The 23,665-nt window shown below is 45.6% G+C and overlaps 1 protein-coding gene across 4 annotated transcripts in view; it reads left to right on the top strand.

The window, feature by feature from the left end:
* The first annotated feature begins 402 nt into the window (after positions 1-402).
* Positions 403-23,665, top strand: part of Nsd1 (nuclear receptor binding SET domain protein 1) — a 101,696-nt gene continuing 78,433 nt past the window's right edge. Inside the window, exons 1-2 of one of the 4 annotated variants that reach the window (XM_070036491.1) lie at positions 403-584; positions 1,894-2,843. In XM_070036491.1, coding sequence (XP_069892592.1) covers positions 1,911-2,843 — 933 coding nt within the window. In that variant the 5' untranslated portion in view covers positions 403-584; positions 1,894-1,910. Of the gene's footprint in view, positions 585-1,113; positions 1,375-1,893; positions 2,844-23,665 lie in introns of those variants that run through there. The other 3 variants (XM_070036490.1, XM_070036493.1, XM_070036492.1) reach the window with 3 other exon arrangements.

The raw sequence follows: 23,665 nt of genomic DNA, 5'->3' as shown, positions 1-23,665 counted from the left end.
GCGCGAGGCCCCAGGGTGAGTGCGGCGGGGTGTGTGTGTGTGGGGGGGGAGCCCGCCTCAGGCCCCGCCCGGGTCGTGGGCTCGGGGCCCGCGGAGGAGGAGGAGGAGGTGTGTGTGTGTGGGGGGGACACACGGGAGGGAAGAGGGGGGGCGGCAGTTGCCTCGATTGGGCGGCGCTGGGGAGAGCCCGACTTCACCCGCCCTGAACCCCCGGCCAGAGTGAGGCGGGGGCGGCGCGCGCACGCGCGGCGGGAGGAGGGGCCGTGCGCGCGCCCGGGCGGCGGGCCGGCGCCGGGTCGCACGCGCCGTCGTCGCGGGGGCGCGCGCGCGCGCGGTGGGGGTGTGAGGCGGCGGCGGCGGCGGCGGCGGAGGAGGCGGAGGCGGTGGAACAGGCCGGGGCCGGTTCGCGCTCGCTTAGGCCTTCTCTCCCCCCCCCTCCCTGAAGAGAGACGCGGCGGGCGGGGGAGGGGGAGGGCGGTGCGGCCCCGCGGCTCCCCTCGCTGCCCGCCGCTCCGCTCGCGCGCCCCGGTGTCATGAGGGCCGCCCCCTCCCCTCAGCCGGCCCGGGAGGGGGCGCGGGGCACGGTAACTAGCGCGCTTGGGGTGTGGGCCTGGGGGGGTGCGGGGGAGCCGCCGGGGGGTGCGGGGTGGGGGGTGCGCGGCGCGGGGTCGCGCTCTTTTATTTTTTCCTCTCTCTCTCTCTCTCTCTTCTCTCCCCCCCTCCGTTTCCTTCCTTCCTTCCTCCATCACTACCAGCCGGGCTCCGGGGCCTAGCTGACCGGGGCTTGCCGCGAACTTCCTCCCCGGGCGCCGCGGGCCCGCGCGTGCGCGCTCGCGTGTGCGCCCTGGGCCTCACGGCCGCCCCGCGGGGGTCGCCATCCGGGGTGGTGGTGGGTGGGGGGGGCGCCCTCCCTCCTTCCCTCCCTCCCTCCCGCGGCAAACTTTGCCGGCTGCTGAATATTGATGAGCTGCCCCGGGCCCCGCCGGGAGGTGCGGCCGCGCGGCTGCGGGCAGGAGCGGCGGCGGCGGCGGGCGACGACGACGGCGACGACGACGCCGCCGCCGCCGCAGCAGCCATGTTTGTCAAGCCGTGAAGCGGCGGCTGTGGGGCCTGGCTGGGCCGCCCCGCCTGCGGCCCTGCCGCCGCACGGCCGCTGCCGAGCGCTGCGAGGCCCGGCCCGGCGCGGGGCGGTGCGGGCCGCGCTATTGTGACCGCTGCGCCCCCCGGAGCGAGCTGCGGAGGAGGAGGAGGAACGGGGGTGGGGTGGGGAAGCTCTCTGCTCACCCCCCTCTTTTATTTTTTGTATGTCCCCATCTTCGATCCTCTTCCCCACCCCTCCCTCCTCTCCAGCAGATCCAGGCCCTGGAGAGCGAGGTTCGTTCGTTGGATTCTTCCCCCCACCCCCCCTGGGCTGGAGGAGGGGGGGTGGGAGGGAAGGAGGAAGAGGAAAAAGACCAAAAAAAAATCTCCTCTTTGGAGAGATCTGTCTATTCTCTCTCTCTATTTTGGGATTTTTTTTTTTCTTCACTGCCAAAAGGGAATTTGAATGCGCAGCCCAGCCCCAAGTTGTTCGCCCGCCCGTGTGCAGGAAAAAGGAACGAGCTATTTCCATGTGGCAGGATTTGCCCCGCTCCGGGTGGTGGTGGGAGGCCTGGAGGATGGAGGGGGGGGGAAGATGGAGTTTGCCGAGGGCTCGCCGCCCGCCGAGGCCATTTCCACCCCCCCCCCCATCGTCAGCCTGGAGAACTTTTTTTTTTTTTTTTTTTTTCCGCCCTTGGAAGTAACAGCAGAAAGGCACGAGAGGCCACACCAGGCCTGGAGGAGTGGCTGCCATTTTGAAGAGAGTCAGATGGCTTCTTCGCTCGGATTCATGACTGTGTTTTTGGATTCCAGGTTGATGCTGGCCCAGGATGGATCAGACCTGCGAACTATCTAGAAGAAATTGTCTGCCGCCCTTTTCTAACCCGGTGAATTTAGATGCTCCTGAAGACAAGGACAGCCCTTTCGGTAATGGTCAATCCACTTTTTCTGAGCCAGTTAACGGGTGTACTATGCAGTTACCGACAGCCAGTGGAACATCCCAAAATGCTTATGGACAAGATTCTCCATCTTGTTACATTCCACTGCGGAGACTACAGGATTTGGCCTCCATGATCAATGTAGAATATTTAAATGGGTCTGCTGATGGATCAGAATCCTTTCAAGACCCCGCAAAAAGTGATTCAAGAGCTCAGTCGCCAATTGTTTGCACTTCCTTGAGTCCTGGTGGTCCAACAGCACTTGCTATGAAACAGGAACCCTCTTGTAATAACTCCCCTGAACTCCAGTTAAAAGTAACAAAGACGATCAAGAATGGCTTTCTGCACTTTGAGAATTTTACTTGTGTGGACGATGCACATGTAAATTCTGAAATGGACCCAGAACAGCCAGTCACAGAGGATGAGAGTATAGAGGAGATCTTTGAGGAAACTCAGACCACTGCCACCTGCAATTTTGAGCCTAAGTCACAGAATGGTGTAGAAGTGGCCATGGGAAGTGAACAAGACAGCACACCAGAGAGTAGACATGGTGCTGGTGCAGTCAAATCGCCATTCTTGCCGTTAGCTCCTCAGACTGAAACACAGAAAAATAAGCAAAGAAGTGAAGTGGACGGCACCAATGACAAGGCAACCCTTCTCCCAGACCCCCTTTCACTAGGAGAGACGAGCAGTACCGTAGAAGAGCAGTTTAACTCAATAAATTTATCTTTTCAGGATGATCCAGACTCCAGTACCAGTACATTAGGAAACATGCTAGAATTACCTGGAACTTCATCATCATCTACTTCACAGGAATTGCCATTTGTAAGCAGTTTTTGGTACAACTTAAATATATACATGGTTGTATGTATCTCTATATATGAGTATATAGATAGATATGTACAGGCCATTTAAAGGGAAACTTAATTTGTTTTCGTTGTTTGTCAGTACATAGTTAAAAGGTAATAGGGGTATCTTTTGGGGGGCGGGAGGGAATTTTACTTTAATATTTAAATTTAGCTCTCTGGTATGAGTTTGGTTCTTTCTTCCACATAATTTCTTTGAGGACTGGATCAGTGATTAGCTTTTTAAAGGCATTTGATTTGATTTTTAAAAATATTGTTATTTTAGAGGTGATATACAGAAGGGTTACATTTACATGAGTCAGGCAATGAGTACATTTCCTTTCCTGCAGTGTCATCTGTTCCCTCATTCTCTCATTGATTTGATTTTAAGATGTAAGTAGATGTTAGTTTTTAACAAAAACTTTTGGCCTGCTAGTATTATGGGTACAGGTGAAAACCAATTTGTTACTTACTGGAGTCCAGTTTCCACATAAAGAAACATAGTTTATTACTTTTACCTAATAGGTGACTTGCTGTAGATTCAAGTGCCTTTTGGGCACAGATTTAAACTGCCTGAGAAAGCTTTCTTGGAGATCAGTCAAAATTCAAGTTAGATTGCTTTCTCTGAACTACTTGTGAAGGGACAGCGTCTATGGTTTTGACAACTGGCACATTTGTAGGAGGCTCTTTAATTTTTCTAGTTGTGTAATTTGAAGAATGTGTGTTTATGTGGATAGAAATGAAGAAAGTTTCCATTAGTGCTGGCATAGGGCTAGAGGATACTGAGGAAAGTTCTGGGATGTAGGCAGCATTTCTCTAGGTAGCTAAATGGTCAGTTGACTTTTGAATCATAACTTATAAAAACCCAGAAGTACTTGATTTCCAAATTATTACTTTCAGCTTTAGCTATTGGATTCTGGTTTTGTTTTTTCTCAAACACCACAGTCATGGTCTCTTTGTCACCAAAGAAGATTTGTTTGTAATAACAGATTTGTGTGTAATAACAACAGAGGCCTGAAAAGGGGTATTATGAGGGGAGAGACACTTAAAGTCTGATATTTGAGTTCCTTAAACATTTAACTTTGCCATGCATCTCTCTTAATCTTTAAAGTTTCAGAGGGAGAATGGGTGTGTCAATTTGTTTCTGTTGATTCATATCTTAAATATGCTTTGATACTCTGATTCTTTCCTTGGAATTGGCAGATTTTTAAAGATTTATTGTCCTAGACATAGATAAGAGTGGAAAGGCTATTTTGAAAACCTACTGGCAGATCTTCTCAGACCAATCTTTCTGGGGTTCATGTTGAAATTCTATATGGTAGTATTATCTTTATTTTCACATATAAATTTAGTTTGGAAACTGGATAGGGATATTTTGCTAGTAGCATACAAATAAAAATGTAAACTTGTCTGGTTCTTATCAAACATGTTTGTGGAGTATTGTGGAGTATTGGTTCAACTAAAAACAAAAACCTTGAGGGTAATAGATAGTATGTTGTGCATCTAGCAGTAGTTAGAGCAGACTATATAAATGAAGAAATATTTTTTAGGGAGAAAATTGCTCCAAGTCTATGGGTTAGAAGAAGCAAATTTCTAATTTCTTCTTTTATGTCTTTGATTTGGGGTAGTGGTTGAAATGTATTGCTTTTATTTTTTGCCTTTTTTTTTTTTTAATTTAAGATTTAAGCCAGGCACTGGTGGCTCATACCTGTAATCCTAGCTACTCAGTAGGCCTGAGGACTGCAGTTTGAAGCCAGCCCAGGCAGGAAAGTCGTGAGATTTTTTTTTTCCCCCCTGATCCTATGGCTTGAACGCTGGACCTGGGCTCTGTCTCTGAGCTTCTTTTGCTCAAGGCTAGTGTTCTACCACTTGAGCCACAGTGACACTTCTGGCTTTTCCTGTTTATGTGGTACTAAGGAATGGAACCAAGGGCTTCATTCATGGGAGGCAAGCACTCTACCACTAAGCCACATTCCCAGCCCCTGGCTTTTTCTGTGATTAAGTGGAGATCAGAATTTAATGGATTTTCCTGCCCCAACTGGCTTTGAACCAGGATCCTCAGATCTCAGGTCTGTGAGTAGTTAGGATGATAGGCATGATCCACCAGTGTTGTTGTTTTTTTTTTTTGCGGGGGCGGGGGAGGGGGTGGCCGGTCGGTCCTGGATCGTGGGGCTTGAACTCTGGGCCTTCAGCTCTTCAGCTCAAGGCTAGTGTTCTATCACTTGAGCCATAGCACCACTTCTGGTTTTCTGGTGGTTAATTAGAGATAAGAGACTCTTGGACTTTCCTGTTCTGGCTGGCTTTTGAAGCGTGATCCTCTGAAATCAGTTTCCTGAGTAGTTAGGATTACAGGCATGAGCCACTGGTGCCAGCTCAGGCCATGAGATTCTTATCTTCAGTTAATCACCAAAAAGCTTGGAAGTAGAGCTGTGGCTCAAGTGGTAGAGCACTTAGCTTTGAGCAGAAAATTCTCAGGGACAGCACCTAGGTGTTGAGTTCAAGCCCCAGGAGTGGCACAAAAAAGTGAAGTCAGCGTAAAAGTATAAATTTAGCTATTGTTTGGGAAAAGTATAATTAAAAAACTTGTATGTAGTCACATGGTATTGAGATAATCAGACTGTTCTTAAGCTTATCTATGCAGTAAGGAAAATGCCTAGCAAATCTTTTTTTGTTTTGTTTTGCCAGGTGTGGGGCTTGAACTCAGGGCCTGGGAGCTATTCTGAGCTTTTCTGCTCAAGAATATTCTCTACTACTTTTGAGTCACTGCTTCTGGTTTTCTGATGGTTAATTGGAGATAAGAGTCTCAAAGACTTTCCTGTCCAGGCTGGCTTTGAGCCATAATCCTCAGATCTCAGCCTCCTTAGTAGTTAGGATTACAGATGTGGACCACAAGCACCCAGTCCAAATTTCTTTTAATTCTGTTTGTGATTTGATAGAATGAGATCTTGGTTGTATCTAAGAATTTAGTTATTAGAATTGTAAGCCCCATCTATAAGTAGAGAAAGATAATAAATCAAGATCATAGTTTGTTTTTCTTGACACACAGGCTCTGTGTAATCCAGGCTGGCCTTAGACTGGTGATCCTTCTGCTACTACAGTCTCCCCCAGTGCCGGGATTACGGTGGTGCCCCACCACACCTAGCTTAAGATCACAGTTCTGTTACTTTATATATTTAGGTTGTGTGCCTGTGTGCGTGTGTGTGTGTGTGTGTGTGTGTGTGTGTGTATGTATTTTTTTGGTAGTAGGGGGTTATCAATGCCAGACTGTGGTGAAATTTTTTTTTTTTTTTGGTCGGTCGTGGGGCTTGAACTCTGGGCCTGGGCACTGTCCCTCAGCTCTTCAGCTCAAGGCGAGCACTCTACCACTTGAGCTACAGCGCCACTTCCGGTTTTCTGGTGGTTTATTGGAGATAGGAGTCTCATGGTCTCTCCTGCCCGGGCTGGCTTTGAACCGCGATCCTCAGATCTCAGCCTCCTAAGTAGCTAGGATTACAGGCGTGAGCCACCAGCGCCCGGCGAAATTTTTTTTTTTTTTTGCCAGTTGTGGGGCTTGAACTCTGGGCTAGGCGCTGTCCCTCAGCTCTTCAGCTCAAGGCTAGCTTGAGCCACGGAGCCACTTCCAGTTTTCTGGTTGTTCATTAGAGATAATTTCATGGCAGGGTTGGGAATGTGGCTCAGTGGTGGCATGCCTTGCATGTGTGAGGCCCTGAGTTCCATTCCTCAGCATCACGTAAGCAGAAAAAGCTGGAAGTGGCTCTGTGGCTCTAGTGGTAGAACGCTAGCCTTGAACTGAAGAGCTCAGGGACAGCGCCCAGGCCCAGAGTTCAGGCCCCACAACCAGAAAAAAAAAAGAATTTCACCGTAGTCTGGCATCAGTGTTCACCCTGTCATCTTGGCTACTCAGGAGACAGATCTGAGGATCACAGTTCAAAGTGAGTCAGGGCAGGGAACTCCTTTAGACTTTTTTTTTTTTGTGGGTTGTGGGGCTTGAACTCTAGGCCTAGGCACTGTCCCTGAGCCTCTTCAGATCAAGGATAGCACTCTACCACTTCAGCCACAGTGCTACTTCCAGCCTTTTCTGTTTATGTGGTGCTGAGGAATCGAACCCAGGGCCTCATGCATGCCAGGCAAGCTCTCTACCACTGAGCTACCTTCCCAGCCCCTCCTTTAGTCTCTTATCTCCAATAAACCACTCAGAAAACCGGAAGTGGTACTGTGGCTCAAGTGGTAGAGTGCTCACTTTGAGCTGAAGAGCTGAAAGACAGTGCCCAAGCGCAGAGTTCAAGCCCCACGACTGAGAAGAAAAAGAATTTCATGGACTTTTCTGCCTGGGCTGGTTTTGAACCTCCATTCTCAGATCTCAGCATCTTGAACAACTAGGATTACAGGAGCAAGCCACTGGCTTTAGTTAGTTTTTTTTTTTTTAGATGGGGTCTTGCTTTTGCCTGGAGCTAATGTGGTACCTCTATCTGCCTGTCTGCCTGTTTCGTGGCTGGGCATTATAAATGGATACTACTATACATATACGTAGTTTTCAGCAGACTGTCTTGAGGGAGCAGTCTATTCAGTTAATCTTCATGTTCTCTTTAATAATAATAATACAGCAAGGGATTTTTGCTGAGTATTATTCTAGCGATGGGACCCCAAGCCTTGTGTAAGTACACTTAGGCAAGTAATCTTAACACCAAGTTACACCTCTCAGTCCCACTTCAATAATTTTCTTTGTGTACACAGATATAAAATGGTTGTTAATGTATAGGCCTGATCTCATGCCTTTTTTTTGGGGGGGGGGTTGGTGTGGGGCTTGAACTCGGGTTGGGCGCTGTCCCTGTGCTCTTCAGCTCATGGCTACCACTTGAGCCACAGAACCACGTCTGATTTTCTGAGTGGTTTATTGGAGATAAGAGTCTCAAGGATTTTCTAGTGGCTGGCTTTGAACTGCGATCCTCAAATCTCAGCCTCCTGAGCAGCTAGGATGACAGGCATGAGCCACCGGTGCCCGGCTCTCATGCTTTTATTGTGAGTTGATACCCTCTGATTCCTCCATGTGAGTAAAGCTTTTGTTTGCACAAAGTGGTGTTTGATAAAATCTTGAAGAAAGGTTGAACAGGAAATAATTGATTAAGAGCTTTGTTTGTCTTATTGGGTCTGAGTACTCTTGTTTTCTTTAGTTACTTCTGAAAGTCCTGGACATTTCTTAACTAGATCTGCAATAACTCCTGGATTTCTGTCTGCTGATTTGAAGCAGTTCGTTTCTTTTTTCTTTTTCTGGCAGTATTGGGGTTTGAAGTCAGGGTCTCTCACTTGTTTGGCTTGTTGGCTCAGTAGAGTTTTACTACTTGTGCCAGCCACCAGCCTGGCTTTTTGCTCATTAAATTTTAAATCTCAGGCTTTTCTGCCTAGGCTGCCTTCAGATATTGATCCTCTGAATATCAGCATGCTGAGTAGCTAGTATTATAAGTGTAAGTCATGAGTATCCACTAAGTTGTTTATTTCTGTTTTTCCTCACTTAGATATTTTTGTGCAGAATTTATTCTATGGTGCTGTTAGTGAGTTTGGAGATCCTCAAAGTTCTTAGGGAATAGCCTCTTGCAGTATAGTCTGACATGCATATTATATTTATGATCCTTTTGAATTCCGTGCTCTGGAATGTTTTAAGTGGTTAAGCAATTCAGTAGGGTTGAATGGAACCTTGAGCTATTGAATCTTCAAGGAAAAATTTGAGACTTGAATTGCTCTTGGGTAATTGGGTTTGTTGAGCTTGGAGGGGTACTTTGGATGATTAAGCCTGGTGCTGGTGGCTCTCCCCTGTAATACTAGCTACTGAGGAGGCTGAGATCTGAGGATCTCAGTTTAAAGCCAGTCCAGTCAGGAAAGTCTGTGGGACTCTTTTCTCCAATTAACCACTAGAAAACTGGAAGTGGTGCAGCGGCTCAAAGTAGTAGAGTGCTATCCTTGAGCCAAAGAACTCAGGCCCTGAGTTTAAGCCCCATGGCCAGTCCCCCCAAAAAAAATCAGTTTTTTTTTTTTTTTTATTTTGTGGTGTACTTGTTGGGAATAGCTTGGGTAGGATCGGTGGGTGAAGTCAGGTAATGGGTAATGGTCCTTAGAAATCCATCTTGAGTCAGTTGGTGTTGATGTGATAGGAATAAGGAGCCAGAGAGAGATTTTAGCCAAGAAATGATGTAAGTTTGAAGACTGGCTGGGGGAGACCAGAAGCAATGTTAGGATGTCAAGTTTTGTTGGTAGTAATTAAGACTAAGACTTGAGCACTCAGTCCTGGAAAAGAGGATGGATCTAAAAGATGACTTCAGAGGGGGAAAATGGACAGTTTTTTTTTTGGGGGGGGGGGTCCGGTCCTGGGGCCTGAACTCTGGGCCTGGGCAATGTCCCTCAGCTCTTCAGCTCAAGGCTAGCACTCTACCACTTGAGCCACAGTGCCACTTCCGGCTTTTTTCTTTTTGCTTATGTGGTGCTGAGGAATCGAACCCAGGGCCTCAGGCATGCAAGGCAAGCACTCTACCACTGAGCCACCTTCCCAGCCCCTGGACAGTTCTTTAAGGTTGCTTGGATTGGAGACAAACAGATTGGAGCCTGGGTTTGAAGAATGAAGGAGTAGAATGCAGATGGTATCCAAAGTCTGTGGTGTTTTTGGTGTCTGGATTCATTCCTTCTTCCTTCCTTCCTTCCTTCCTTCCTTCTTTCCTTCCTTCCTTCCTTCCCTCCCTCCCTCCCTCCCTCCCTCCCTCCCTCCCTCCCTCCTTCCCTCCCTCCCTCCCTCCCTATCTATCTCTGGGCCTGGGCGCTGTCCTTCAGCTCTTCAACTCAAGGCTAGCACTCTACCACTTGAGGAGCCACAGCACCACTTCTGGTTTTCTGGTGGTTAATTGGAGATGAGTCTCACAGACTTTCTAGCCCTTGACTAGCTTTGAACCATGATCCTCAGATCTCTGCCTCCTAAGTAGCTAGGATTACAGGTGTGAGCCACCCACCAGCACCCGGTGCTAAGTATCTTTTTATTTTAATTTTTCCTTTTAATTCCCATACTGGGGCTTGAACTCAGGGCCTAGGTGCTATCCCTTACTTTTTCTCTTAAAACCAGTTCTTTGTCACTTAAGCCACCACTCCATTTTAAACATTTTAGTGTAATTGGAGACGAGAGTCCTACAGACTTTGTTGTACGGGTTGGTTTCAAACTGTGATCCTCAGGAAGTGGCGCTGTGGCTCAAGTGGTAGAGTGCTCGCCTTGAGCTGAAGAGCTGAGGGATAGCGCCCAGGCCCAGAGTTCAAGCCCCACAACCCAAAAAAAAACAAAAACAAAGGAACAAACTGTGATCCTCAGATCTCAGTCTTCTGAGTAGTTATGATTATAGATATGACTAGAAGTTCTGTTACAGTTCTGTTACAGAAGATGGGAGTGTAGATCAGTATAAGGCACTTGCCTAGCAAGATCTTCAGTAGCTAAGATTACACCATGAGCCACCAGTGCCCACTGAGTGCCTTCTGTAGGTGCTAGGCAATCACTTTACCACTTGAGCTAAGCCTCCAAGCCTTTGTATGTTCTGATTTTGTTTTGAGACAGGGTCTTACTGTTTTCCAGCCTGATCTGGAACTGCAGTTCTGCATTAGGTTCCCTTTAGTATGGGAATTACAAGCATATGCCATCACACATGGGTTATAACATAGGTTTCTTTGTTTTTAGGCTGGAGGGATAGTATTGGACTTTGAGTTCTGGAACTGATGCTTGTTTTGTTCTTCTACTTCAGCTAGGCTTTTAGTCCAATATAGTGTACGTTTCTTAGTTGTTGACTGTTGGAGGACATTTGGGCTGATTCTGCCTGTTGGGAAAATATAAGTTGCTAAGTAGAGGTTTGGGAGTACGTAAGCTTTTACTGCTACGAGGTAATTATTTGGTAGAATTACTGTTAGGTCATATGGTGATTGATTACATGTTTAGTTATTTTTCTTTTTTTCTTGTTATGGGTATCAAAATTGAGGGCCTGATACATGCTAGGATTTATTTTTTTATATTTGTCAACTTGCTTTCCATGGTTTCTGTACTACTTAGCTTCCTGTTTGTTTATTCGACGGTACTAGGGTTTGAACTGAAAGCCTGGGTATGTCCCTTAGCTCTTTTGCACAAGTCTGGTACTCTACTACTGGAGCCACAGCTCTACTTCCAGCTTTTTGGTGGTTAGTTGGAACTAATTGTCTCCTGGACTTTCCTACCCAGGCTGGCTTTTAACTATAATCCTCAGATCTCAGCATTTTGATTAGCTGGGATTATAAGCATAAGCCACTAGCATCTGGTTTATTTTATTTTATTATTGGTCGTGGGGCTTGAACTCTGGGCCTGGGCACTGTCCCTGATGTCTTCAGCTCAAGGTGACCACTCTACCACTTAAGCCACAGCACCACTTCTGGTTTTGTGGTGGTTAATTGGAAATAAGAATCTCACAGATTTACCTGCCTGGGCTGGCTTTGAACCATGATCCTCAGATCTCAGTCTCCACAGTAGCTAGGATTACAGGTGTGAGCCACCAGCGCTTGGCTCAGCACCTAGTTTATTTAATATACTCAAAGCAGTGGATGAGTGATCTAGTTTTACTGCATTCTTTTGCCAGTTTGGTATTGCCACTGTTTCAGCCATTGGGATAGTTATGTAGTAATATCTTATATTTCATTGTGGCTTATTTTATATTTTATTTTTGATTCTGGGATTACCAGAATATGTGTTAACACTGAACACCCCTTATTGTCATTTTAATTTGCATTTCCTTGATAGATAATGCCTGCTCGTTTGCCATTTATATGGTGTATTTGGTGTGGTCTGGCCTAGCTTAACAGACTGAGATTTGGAGGATCCTGGTTTGAATAAAGCTACCCTAGGCTAGCTAGCCCATCTCCAAAACAACCAGCAAAGAGCTATTCTGATCTTCGTTGAGTTGTGGTTTTCATTATTATTATTAGTATTTTTATATTGTAACCCATTCTGGCTGAAGTCTTGATCCTCCTGCCTCAATTTCCTAAATAACTGGATACTGAGTTTTTATAACTCTTTACATATATTCTAATGATCTACACTCTTTTCAGTGGTTATGGATAAATGAGTTTTAAAATGTTTTCATTTTTAGAAAACTTGATAAGAGAGCAAATGAAATCATATATTATTTTTTTTTTTTTTTTTGTCGGTCGTGGGGCTTGAACTCTGGGCCTGAGCGCTGTCCCTCAGCTCTTCAGCTCAAGGCGAGCGCTCTACCACTTGAGCTACAGCGCCACTTCCGGTTTTCTGGTGGTTTATTGGAGATAGGAGTCTCACGGTCTCTCCTGCCTGGGCTGGCTTTGAACCGCGATCCTCAGATCTCAGCCTCCTTGAGTAGCTAGGATTACAGGCGTGAGCCACCAGCGCCCGGCGAAATCATATATTATTTGCTGTTAATAAATTGGAACTGGTTTTAAATTTTAGTGTTGTGATTAGGTAAACTGTTAAGGTCTTTAGAGTTCCTTATACAGCTCCACTTCCCTTATGTAAGACGGTAATACTCAAAGATTGCTGGGAGGATGGAATGTATTGGAAGATGAGCAATTATATTTACAAATTAGGTTAAATTAAAAATAATTACTGGTTATATGATATCCCCTCATATACCATGAAGAGTCTGGAGGACATTTTTCTTTGTAAATTATGAGGATATAGTCCCCATGTCATCTCTAATTTCTCTTGATGCTGTAATTGGAGCTATTGGAATTCCCTGATGAAAATAAGTGATGTACGAACCATAGGTGAACTGAGAGGAAATTACAGACTTTAATGCCACACTAATTGTTACTGGAATTTTATATTTAACAGCATTTTTTGAAAGATTTAGTTGCAAATTGACAATTTAGTTCTATGCACCAGTGGCAATTCCTTAACATTGCAATTGGTTCAGTTGAAAATATATTAAAGGGCCAGTATGTGTAATCAGTGCCTGAGAGGCTGAGAAAAGATCAGACAGTTTGAGACCAAACTGGGCTTACATATATATATATTAATCCAGAGCCTGTCTCAAATAAATAAATAAAACAATGAAAAAAGAAAGAAAATGTATTAAATGTGTTTTGTCTTTTTGGGATGGGAAGTACTGGGGTTTGAATCACAGGCCTTGGACTTGCTCTACCACCCTGCAGCCCTGTGTTTTGATAATTAGTACATCAAGGAAAAACACTTCTATCATGCTATGATAGAAGTAATAATCAATTCCAAGGACTAGTTGGTCACCGTGGCTCATATTTGTAATCCTAAATATTCCAGGGGGCAAAGATTAGAAAGATAGCCCTTTGAGGTCAGCCTTGGCAGAAAGTTAGCAAGAGGCCATCTCAAGAAAAGGCCGGGGGCTGGGAAGGTGGCTCCGTGGTAGAGCGCTTGCCTTGCATGCCTGAGGCCCTGGGTTCGATTCCTCAGCAAAAAGAAAAAAGCCAAAAATGGTGCTGTGGCTCAAGTGGTAGAGTGCTAGCCTTGAGCTGAAGAGCTGAGGGACAGCGCCTAGCCTCAGTTCAGGCCCTACGACCGGACCCAAAAAAAAAAAAAAAAGGCCGGAAGCTGGGTGCTAGTGGCTCACGCTTGTAATCCTAGCTACTTAGGAGGCTGAGTGAGAGCTGAGGATCATGGTTCAAAGCCAGCCTGGGCAGGAAAGTCTGTGAGACTCATCTCCAGTTAACCACCAGAAAACTGGAAGTGGTGCTGTGGCTCAAAGTGGTAAAGTGCTAGCCTTGAGCTAAAGAGATCAGGGATAGTATCTATGCCCTGAGTTCAGGCTCCAGGAAAGACAACAAAAAGAAAAGAAAAACTGTGGGCATGCCTGTCATCCACTTGCAAGTATAAAGCTCTGGACTATGTGAAAAATAACAAAAGCAAAAAAAAAAAAAAAAAAGGTGTGGCTTCTTCCTAGCCAGGCTGGGCTGAGTTCAACTCTAGTATCTTCAAAACTAAAGAGGGCTGGGAAGGTGGCTCAGGGGTAGGGTGCTTGCCCTGCATGCATGAGGCCCTGGGTTTGATTCCTCAGCACCACATAAGCAGAAAAAGGCAGAAGTGGTGCTGTGGCTCAAGTGGTAAAGCGCTAGCCTTGAGCTGAAGAGTTGAGGGACAGCGCCCAGGCCCAGAGTTCAGGCCCCATGACCAACCAAAACAACAACAACAACAACCAAAAAACCTAAACAAGTAGGTTATATCGGCTCATGCTTGTAATGTAGCTACTCAGGAGGCTGAGATTTGATGATAGAGGATAGAGGGTTGAATTCAGCCAGGCAGGGAGGTCCATAAGAGTCTTATTGTTATCTTCAGTTAACTACCAAAAAGCCAAAGGTAGAGCTGTATGGCTCAAGTGGAGAAGCGCTAGCCTTGAGCAAAAAAGCTCAGGGGCAGCACCCAAGCTAAGAGTTCAAGATCTTGACTTGCACAAAAAAAGCATTAGGAATCATGGAGTGACTTAGCAGGATGACTTGATCAGAATGTCTTATAAGATTACAGTCAGGGGGGCTGGGATGTAGCTCAGTGGCAAAGCGCTTGCCTAGCAAGTGCAACGTCCTGGGTTCGATCCCCAGTACCAAAAAAGAAAAGACAAAAAAAATACAGTTAAAAAAAAAAAAGATTACAGTCAGGGAAGTGGCGCTGTGGCTCAAGTGGTAGAGTGCTCGCTGTCAGCTGAAGAGCTGAGGGACAGCTCCCAGGCCAAGTTCAAGCCCTGTGACCGACAAAAAAAAATATAATTTAAAAAAACACAGAAAAAAGATTAGAGTCAGAATTTTGGCCAATACTGTAGTCACCTGAATACTGTAGGACCCTTTTGAATATCTTTTCACTCATAAATGCTTTTTTTTTTTTTTGTCGGTCGTGGGGCTTGAACTCTGGGCCTGGGCGCTGTCCCTCAGCTCTTCAGCTCAAGGCGAGCGCTCTACCACTTGAACCACAGCGCCACTTCCGGTTTTCTGGTGGTTTATTGGAGATAGGAGTCTCACGGTCTCTCCTGCCTGGGCTGGCTTTGAACCTCGATCCTCAGATCTCAGCCTCCTGAGTAGCTAGGATTACAGGCGTGAGCCACCAGCACCCGGCACTCATAAATATTTGTAGGGGCCCTTAGTTGGTTCCCAGACAGGACGTCAGATAAGACAAATGAAGACTGGCCACTGATGTGAGGATCAGTAAGGGAGGTCGTCTAGGGAAATGGGTTTATTCGTGTGTGTGTGTGTGTGTGTGTGTGTGTGTGTGTGTGTGTGTGTGTGTGTGTGTGTGTGTGTGTGTGTGTGTGTGTGTGTGTGTGTGTGTGTGTGTGTGTGTGTGTGTGTGTGTGTGTGTGTGTGTTTACATGAACTCAGGGCCCAAGCCTTTGTAACTTTTGCTCAAGGTTGGTGCTCTACCACTTGAGCCACAGCTCTACTTGTGGCTTTTTGGTGGTTAATAAGGTCCATGAGATAAGAGTCTCATGGACTTTTTTTTTTTTTTTTTTTGGGTCCAGTCGTGGGGCTTGAATTCTTGCCCTGGGCGCTGTCCCTCAGCTCTTCAGCTCAAGGCTAGTGCTCTACCACTTGAGCCACAGCGCTACTTCTGGCTTTTTTCTTTTTGCTTATGTGGTGCTGAGGAATCGAACCCAGGGCCTCATGCATGCAAGGCAAGCACTCTACCACTGAGCCACCTTCCCAGCCCCTGTCATGGACTTTCTGCCCTGGCTAACTTAGAATCATGATCCTCAGATCTCAGCCTTCTGAGTGGCAAGAAATACAGGTGTGAGGTGTGAGTTACAAGTGCCTAGTTTGGACTGAGGGTTTTTTTTTTGTTGTTGTTGGTTGTGGGGCCTGAAATCTGGGTGTGGTGGTGTCTCTCAGCTCTTCAGATCAAGGCTAGTGCTTTACCACTTGAGCCACAGCGCCACTTCTGCCTTTTTCTACTTATGTGGTGCTGAGGAATCGAACCCAGAGCCTGATGCATGTGAGGCAAGCACTCTACCATTGAACCATCTTCCCAGCCCCAGGACTGAGTTTTTTGAGAGAGAAATTATGTATGCTTTAATTGTATTTATAGCCTCAGGACCATGATTAGTCAGGTAAATGTTGAGTCAGTGTATAAAAGTTATATTTTATAGGTTAATTTAGTTTAATTTTACAAATGGCCACCCATCAAAAGACAAACCCCAAAACTCCTCAGATCAAAAAGCAAACTTTTTTTTAAAGAATAACTTTTTTTATTGTGAAAATACTGTACACAGGGGTTATAATTACATGAGCAAGGTAATAAGTACTTTTTTTTTCTTTTGTCGGTCTTGGGACTTGAACTCTGGGCTTGGGCACTGTCCCTCTGCTCTAGGTGAGCACTCTACCACATTAGCCACAGAGCCACTTCCCATTTTCCAGTGGTTTATTGGAGATAAGAGTCTTAGGGACTCAAAGCCTGGGCTGGCTTTGAACCGAGATCCTCAGATCTCAGCCTCCTGAGCAGCTAGGATTACAGGCATGAGCCACCGGCGGCCGCCTATGAGTCCATTTCTTATCAAGCATTGTTGCCTCCTTTGTTTTTCGTCTACCATCCCTGTCTTCCCATCTCCACAACCACACTCCCCCCCACCCCCCAAACAAAACAAAAACTTTTCTTTTTTTGGGGGGGGGGTCTGGTCGTGAGGCCTGAACTCTGGGCCTGGGCGCTGTCCCTCAGCTCTTCAGCTCAAGGCTAGCGCTCTACCACTTGAGCCACAGCGCCACTTCTGGCTTTTTTCTCTTTGCTTATGTGGTGCTGAGGAATCGAACCCAGGGCCTCATGCATGCAAGGCAAGCGCTCTACCACTGAGCCACCTTCCCAGCCCCCTTTTTTTTTGGTAGGTTGTGGGGAGTTGAACTCAGGGCTTAGACGCTGTCCCTGAGTTTTTTTGAAAAGCTCAAGACTAGTGCTCTACTACTTGGAGCCGTTTTCACTTCTGTTTTGGGTTGCTTAAGTGGAGATAAGATTCCCATAGACTTTATTATTTTTTTTGCTGGTCATGGGGCCTGGGTGCTCTCCGTCAGCTCTTCAGATCAGGGATAGCACTCTACCACTTGAGCCACAGGGCCACTTCCGGGTTTTTCTGCTATGTGGTACTGAGGAATCAAACCTAGGGCCTTATGCCTTCAAGCACTCTACCACTGAGCCATCTTAACAGCCCCGTGAGTTTTTCTTTTTGCTCAAGGCTAGCAATGTGCCACTTGAGCTACAGTTCCATTTTAGCTTTTTGGTAGTTAATTGGAGATAAAAGTCTTTTGGGCTTTCCAGTATGGGCTGGTTTTGAACCTCAATCCTCCGATGTCAGCCTCCTGAGTAGCTAGGATTACAAGTGTAAGTCAGTGGTGCCCAGTTTGAGGACTTTTCTGTCATGCTGAGTTAGGTAGATGTGGGCCACCAGAGCTGGGTATCTGTTAATATTTGTTATATGAGGGCTGGGAAGGTGGCTCAGTGGTAGAGCGCTTGCCTTGCATACATAAGGCCCTGGGTTTGATTCCTCAGTATCACATAAGCAGAAAAAGCCCGAAGTGGTGCTGTGGCTCAAGTGGTAGAGTGCTCACCTTGAGCTGAAGAGCAGACCGGCCCAGGCCCAGAGTTCAGGCCGATGACAACCAAAAAAAAATTTTTTTTTGTTTTATGAGGGATACCAGCTCTGGACCACTTTTTGCACAAGTAGTCCCTTTCTCTGATTCTTCTTTTTTGGGGAGGATGGGGGTGGGGGTTTGAACTTGGAACATAGGTGCTGTCCCTGAGCCCCTTTCTCAAGGCTAGTGCTCTACCACTTTGAACCATGGTACCACTTCTGGTTTTCTGGTGGTTAATTGGTGTTAAGAGTTTCACGGACTTTCCTGCCTGTGCTGGCTTTGAACCTTGCTCCTCAGATCTCAGCCTTTTCAATAGTTAGGATTACAGGCTTGAGCTACCAGTACCTGGCCCTTTCTGTTTCTTTTGCTTTCAAATAAACTTGGCGCTGTTTGCTTTAGATACTTTTCCAGTCCTTTAGACAAACCCAAAAGATTTATTACTTCGTAAAATGCTCTTGATGATTCTGATTTGCAACCAGAATTGAAAACCTTTCATCAGCTTTCTTTTTTATCAGTTGTGGGGCTTGAACTCTGGGCTTGGGTGCTGTTCCTCAGCTTATCATCTCAAGGCAAGCACTCTACCTCATGAGTGGTTTATTGGAGTTAAGAGTCTCAAGGCTTTCCTGCCCTGGCTGGCTTTGAACTGCCATCCTCAGAGCTCAGCCTCCTGAGTACCTACGATTATAGGTCTGAGCCACTGGCGCCCCGCTGATCAGCTTTCTTTTTTTTTTTTTTTTTTTTTGTCGGCCGTGGGGCTTGAACTCTGGGCCTGGGCGCTGTCCCTCAGCTCTTCAGCTCAAGGCGAGCGCTCTACCACTTGAGCTACAGCGCCACTTCCGGTTTTCTGGTGGTTTATTGGAGATAGGAGTCTCACGGTCTCTCCTGCCCGGGCTGGCTTTGAACCGCGATCCTCAGATCTCAGCCTCCTGAGTAGCTAGGATTACAGGCGTGAGCCACCAGCGCCCGGCTTGATCAGCTTTCTTTACCACACAGATTCATACACAACACAGACTACAATTGAAATCTCAGGTCATATCCCTCATCAGGGATAATGAAAATTTGTGGGTGCACAGTAGATTTTTAAATATTGAGAGAAAATTTTTAGGCAAGAAGAGTATTTAGAATTTATGCCGTAACAAGTTTGGTAATGGATAAATTTAATGTAGAGAAAATATCTGTGGTCAATATTTAGAAATAGCTTAGCCTAAAGAGCCCAAAGGAGACCTGAAAGTAATATGTTGAATCATCCAGTTTCAGAATAGCAGCTTTATGTGATTTCTTTTGATGTCTTAGGCCTAGAAGATATAGTCTTACTATTAAACTTCATGACCAGCCGGGCACCAGTGGCTCATACCTGTAATACTAGTTACTCAGGAGGTTGAGATCTGAGGATCACGGTTCAAAGCCAGCCTAGACAGGAAAGTCCTTGAGACTCTTATCTCCAATAAACCACCAGAAAACTGGAAGTGGCCCAGAGTTCAAGCTACATGACCGACAAAACAATAAAAAACTTCATGACCACACAGTGCTGCCGTTGCTTTTTTGTTTTTTATTGTTTTTTGGTCAGTCGTGGGGTCTGAACTCTGGGCCTGGGCACTGTCCCTCAGCAATTCAGCTCATGGCTAGTGCTCTACCACTTAAAGCACAGCACTACTTCTGGTTTTTTCTTTTTCTTTTTGTTGGTCATGGGCTTGAATTCTGGGCCTGGGCGCTGTGCCTCAGCTCTTCAGCTCAAGGTGAGCGCTCTACCACTTGAGCCACAGCGCCACTTCCGGTTTTTCTGGTGGTTCATTGGAGATTAGAGTCTCTCAGACTTGTTGCCTGGGCTGGCTTTGAACCCAGATCCTCACATCCCAGCCTCCCAAGCTAGGATTATAGGCGCGAGCCACTGGCATCCGGCCTGGCTTTTTTTTATTTTTATTTTTATTTTTTTTATTTTTAATGTGGTGCTGAAGAATCGAATCCATGGCCTCATGCAGGCAGAGCAAGCAATCTACCATTCTGCCACCTTCCCAGCCCATGCAGCTATTTCTTCTGCACTATCACCAAACGTTTCATTTGTCTGTTTATTAGTCTTGGGTCTTGAACTCAGGGCTTGGGTGCTATCCTTGAGCTTTGCTCACGATTGGTGTTCTACTTGAGCCACACTGCTACTTGTTTCCACTTGGTTTTTTTCTTTTTTTTTTGGTCGTGGGGCTTGAACTCTGGTCCTGGGCACTATCCCTCAGCTGTGGCTTGTGCCACAACGACACTTCTGGTTTTCTGGTGTTATTGGAGATAAGAGTCTCATGGACTTTCCTGCCCAGGCTGGCTTTGAACCGCAATCCTCAGATCTCAGCCTCCTGAGTAGCTAGGGTGACAGGTGTGAGCCACCGGTACCCAGTTTGGTAGTGGTTTTTAGACAACTACATGAGTACTGTTCCAGTGACCTGTCTTTGAGCATGCTGCACTATCTGCTATGTTCTAGGCTGGGCTTTTTTGGAAGGTTTCTAGTTCCAATCTTACCCCATGATCTTCTACTTCACTCCTGCTGTTAGGTTTCCCAGCTTTCACTGTTCCATTTCCCTGTTTTCACTCCGCTCTTTTCCAAGTCATTCCTTTTTGTTTATTATTCAGGCTTTCTCTTTTGATTTTATTGTCCTGGGATATAATTTTAATGCTACTAGAGACCATCTGGCCCTCCTTAATAGATTTACCTAGCTGTGTCTCAGTTCTTACTTTTCATTGTAAATTGTGGCAGATAAGAGCTTTTGAACCTACCATGAAGAGAGGAGTAGGTGGGATTTAGTTGACTCCTTTGTGCTGTGGTTGTGGTGTTTGAATAGAAGTGAGATGTTGATGGCCCCTAGTCTTTGTTTTGTGCCCTAGATCCCTGGCAGAGTCATTCTGAAATGGTTTCCTTGTATATAAATGTAGGATAGTATATGCTGGCTATAACTAACTCACTTCGTTATTTTTGAGATTAAAATGGCATAGTAGATGTTAAGGACCTTGGAGAATTAGAAACACATGTATTTGCTAGATTATGTTGTTAGGAGTAGTGATTAGCATATCTTTGTGGTAGTATTTCAAGTTGTCATTCTAGACTTGAAATTTTTGCTTTTTTTTTTTTTTTTTGAATTGCAGGCTTGGGTATAGTTCCCAAGCATCTTTTTGCTCAAAGCCAGCACACTACCACTTGAGCCACAGCACTACTTTCAGCTTTTTCTGTTTATGTACTGAGGAATCGAACCCAGGGCCTCATGCATGCTAAGGCAAGAACTCTACCAAGCCACATTCCCAGCCCATCTTTTGAAATTTTGAGTTAAGATTGGGAAAGTAAATAATTCTTACACTAGAATTGTATTTGCCCCCTAAAAGTAGCCCCCACCTGCTGTACCATACTAGATTTTAATAAATTTGCCATTTGTTAGATCAACACCAATTCCTACAAAATAAGAGCAAGTATCATTTCCATTCTGTAGGTAAAACATAATCTCAGCACCAGCTGGTGCATGCCTATAACCCCAGCACTTGGAAGGCAGAGGCAGGAGGACCAGAAATTTTAGGGACAGTCTGACCTATGTAGAAAGCCCCTGACTCAAAAAGAAATAACTCCTTTCCTTTCCTTTCCTTTGCTTTGCTTTGCTTTCCTTTGCTTTGCTTTCCTTTGCTTTGCTTTCCTTTGCTTTGCTTTGCTTTCCTTTGCTTTGCTTTGCTTTCCTTTGCTTTGCTTTGCTTTCCTTTGCTTTGCTTTGCTTTCCTTTGCTTTGCTTTGCTTTCCTTTGCTTTGCTTTGCTTTCCTTTGCTTTCCTTTGCTTTCCTTTGCTTTCCTTTGCTTTGCTTTCCTTTTCCTTTTCCTTTTCCTTTCCTTTTCCTTTTCCTTTTCCCTGTCCTGTCCTGTCCTGTCCTGTCCTGTCCTGTCCTGTCCTGTCCTGTCCTGTCCTTGTGCTGGTTCTGAGGCTTGAACTCAAGACCTGGGCACTGTCTCTGAACTTTTGTGCTACCACTTGAGCCATAGCTCCATTTCTGTTTTCTTTTTGAGTTTTAAGGTGTTTCTTGCTGGGCTTTGAACCTGTACCCTCATATCTCAGCCTCATGAGTAGCTAGCCAACATAACCAACATGAAGTAACTTTCTGAAATCTCACAGATAGTTATGGGTAGAGGGGGAATTAAACCAGTGTGTTCCAGTATAATGCGGAGAGATTCTTCGTTACACTTATGGAGAAAGTATGAGCTAGTATGTAAAGTTTCTCATTCAATTATAAACAAATACCATATGAGATTAAAATTTGAAAGAATTAGTGTTTTGCAATTCTATAGCTTTTTTTTTTTTGGTCTTTATTTTTTGGTATGGGGATTGAACCCAGGATGTTGGACTTGCTATGCAAGCACTTTCCAGCCCCTCCTCCTCCTCCTCTTCCTCTTCTTCTTCCTCCTCTTCCTTCTTTTCTTCCTTTTTCCTTCTTTTTTTTTTTTTTTTTGCCAATCCTGGGGCTTGGACTCAGGGCCTGGACACTGTCTCTGTGCTGCTTTGCTTAAGGCTAGCACTCTACCACTTGAGGTACAGCTCCACTTCCTGCTTTTTCTGCTTATGTGGAGCTAAGGAATCCAACCCAGGGCCTCATGCATGCAAGGCAAGCACTCTACCACTGAGCCACCTTCCCAGCCAGCCCCTATCTTCTTATCTTTTTTTTTTTTTTTTTTTTTGTGGATGAGAGGCTTGAACTTGGCCTGGGTGCTGTTTCTGAGCTTTTTGCTCAAGGCTAGCTCTCTACCACTTTGAGCCACAGTGCCTCTTCCAGTTTTCTACTGGATAATTGGTGATAAAAAGTCTCCTGGACTGTCCTGCTCCGGTTGGCTTTGAACTGTAATCCTCAGATCAGATCTCAGCTTGCTGAGTAGCTAGAATTACTTGTGTGAGTCACTGGTGCCCCACCCTGAGGGATTTTTTTTTTTCCTCAAGGCTAGCTTCCTGCCACTTGACCTACAGCTCTACTTTTCTGCTTTTTGGAGAAAGTTTTATGGACTTTCCTGCCCAGGCTGGCTTTGAACCACAAATAAGATCTCTGCATCCTGAGTAGCTAAGATTATAGGCATGAGTCAATGGTGCCCAACAGAGAATTTATTTTTAGTAAGTGATTATATAATGTAAATCTTGTTAATAGATTTAAGCTGGCCTACAAGAAAAAGATAGGGAAGCATATTTTGGGTTTTACAGTTTTATTCTGATATTATGTCTTAACCATGTTCTGTGTGTATGTGTGCACACACATGCATGTATCCTTGGGGTCTTTGTGCTGTCCTAGAGCTTTTCATTCATGGCTCTTTCCACTTGAGCCACTCTCTACTTCTAATTTTTGGGTGATTAACTGCAATACAAATCTTAATGGAATTTCCTGGCCTGGCTGGCTTTTCATCTTCAGAACTCAGCCCTCTGAGTAGCTAGGGTTATAGGCATGAGCTAGTGGTTCCCTGTTCACCATGTTCTTTCTTTCTGTGTGTGAACTTAGGGCCTGGCCACTGTCCCTGTTTTACTCAAGAATAGTACTCTAGGCTGGGAATGTGGCTTAGTGGTAGGTTGCTTGTCTAACATGTATGATGCCCTGGGTTTGATCCTCAGTACCATATACATAGAAAAAGCCAGAAGTGGTGCTGTGGCTCAAGTGGTAGAGTGCTAGCTTTGATAGAAGCTCAGGGACAGTGCCCAGGCTTTGAGTTCAAGCCCCAGGACTGACAAACAAAAAGAATAGTGCTCTACTACTTCTGAGCCACAGCACCACTTTTAGCATTTTGGAGGTTAATTGGAGATGGAAGACTCAAAGGCTTTCTTACCAGGGCTGGTTTCGAACCATGATCTTCAGTCTTGTCTCCCCAGTAGCTAGGATTTCAGGTGTGAACCACTTGCACCTGTCTGACATTTTCAAAGAGCTTTATTATACTGTAGTCTATGCTTGCAGTTGTCTTCTTGCATAAACCCTAAGATCATTTGCATTGATTTTGCGTAAGTCTAGATTGTATATAGCTTTTAGGAACCATTATGCTAATTAAATAATAGACATATCTGTGCTGTCAAAGGATGTAGAATACCACCTACAAAAGGATCTAACCTAACATTATTAAAAGCTGTTTTTAGAACTGAGTGAGGTGGTTCATGCTTAGAACCCCAACACTACTGGGTAGGCTGAGGCAGGAGGATCCTGAGTTTGAGGTCAGCTTGGACTACATAGTGA

The sequence above is a fragment of the Dipodomys merriami genome, unplaced genomic scaffold (assembly GCF_024711535.1).
Source record: "Dipodomys merriami isolate MVZ:Mamm:240054 unplaced genomic scaffold, mDipMer1.0.p SCAF_271, whole genome shotgun sequence".
Taxonomy (NCBI): Eukaryota; Metazoa; Chordata; class Mammalia; order Rodentia; family Heteromyidae; genus Dipodomys; species Dipodomys merriami.
This window is presented reverse-complemented; position numbering and strand designations above follow the sequence as displayed.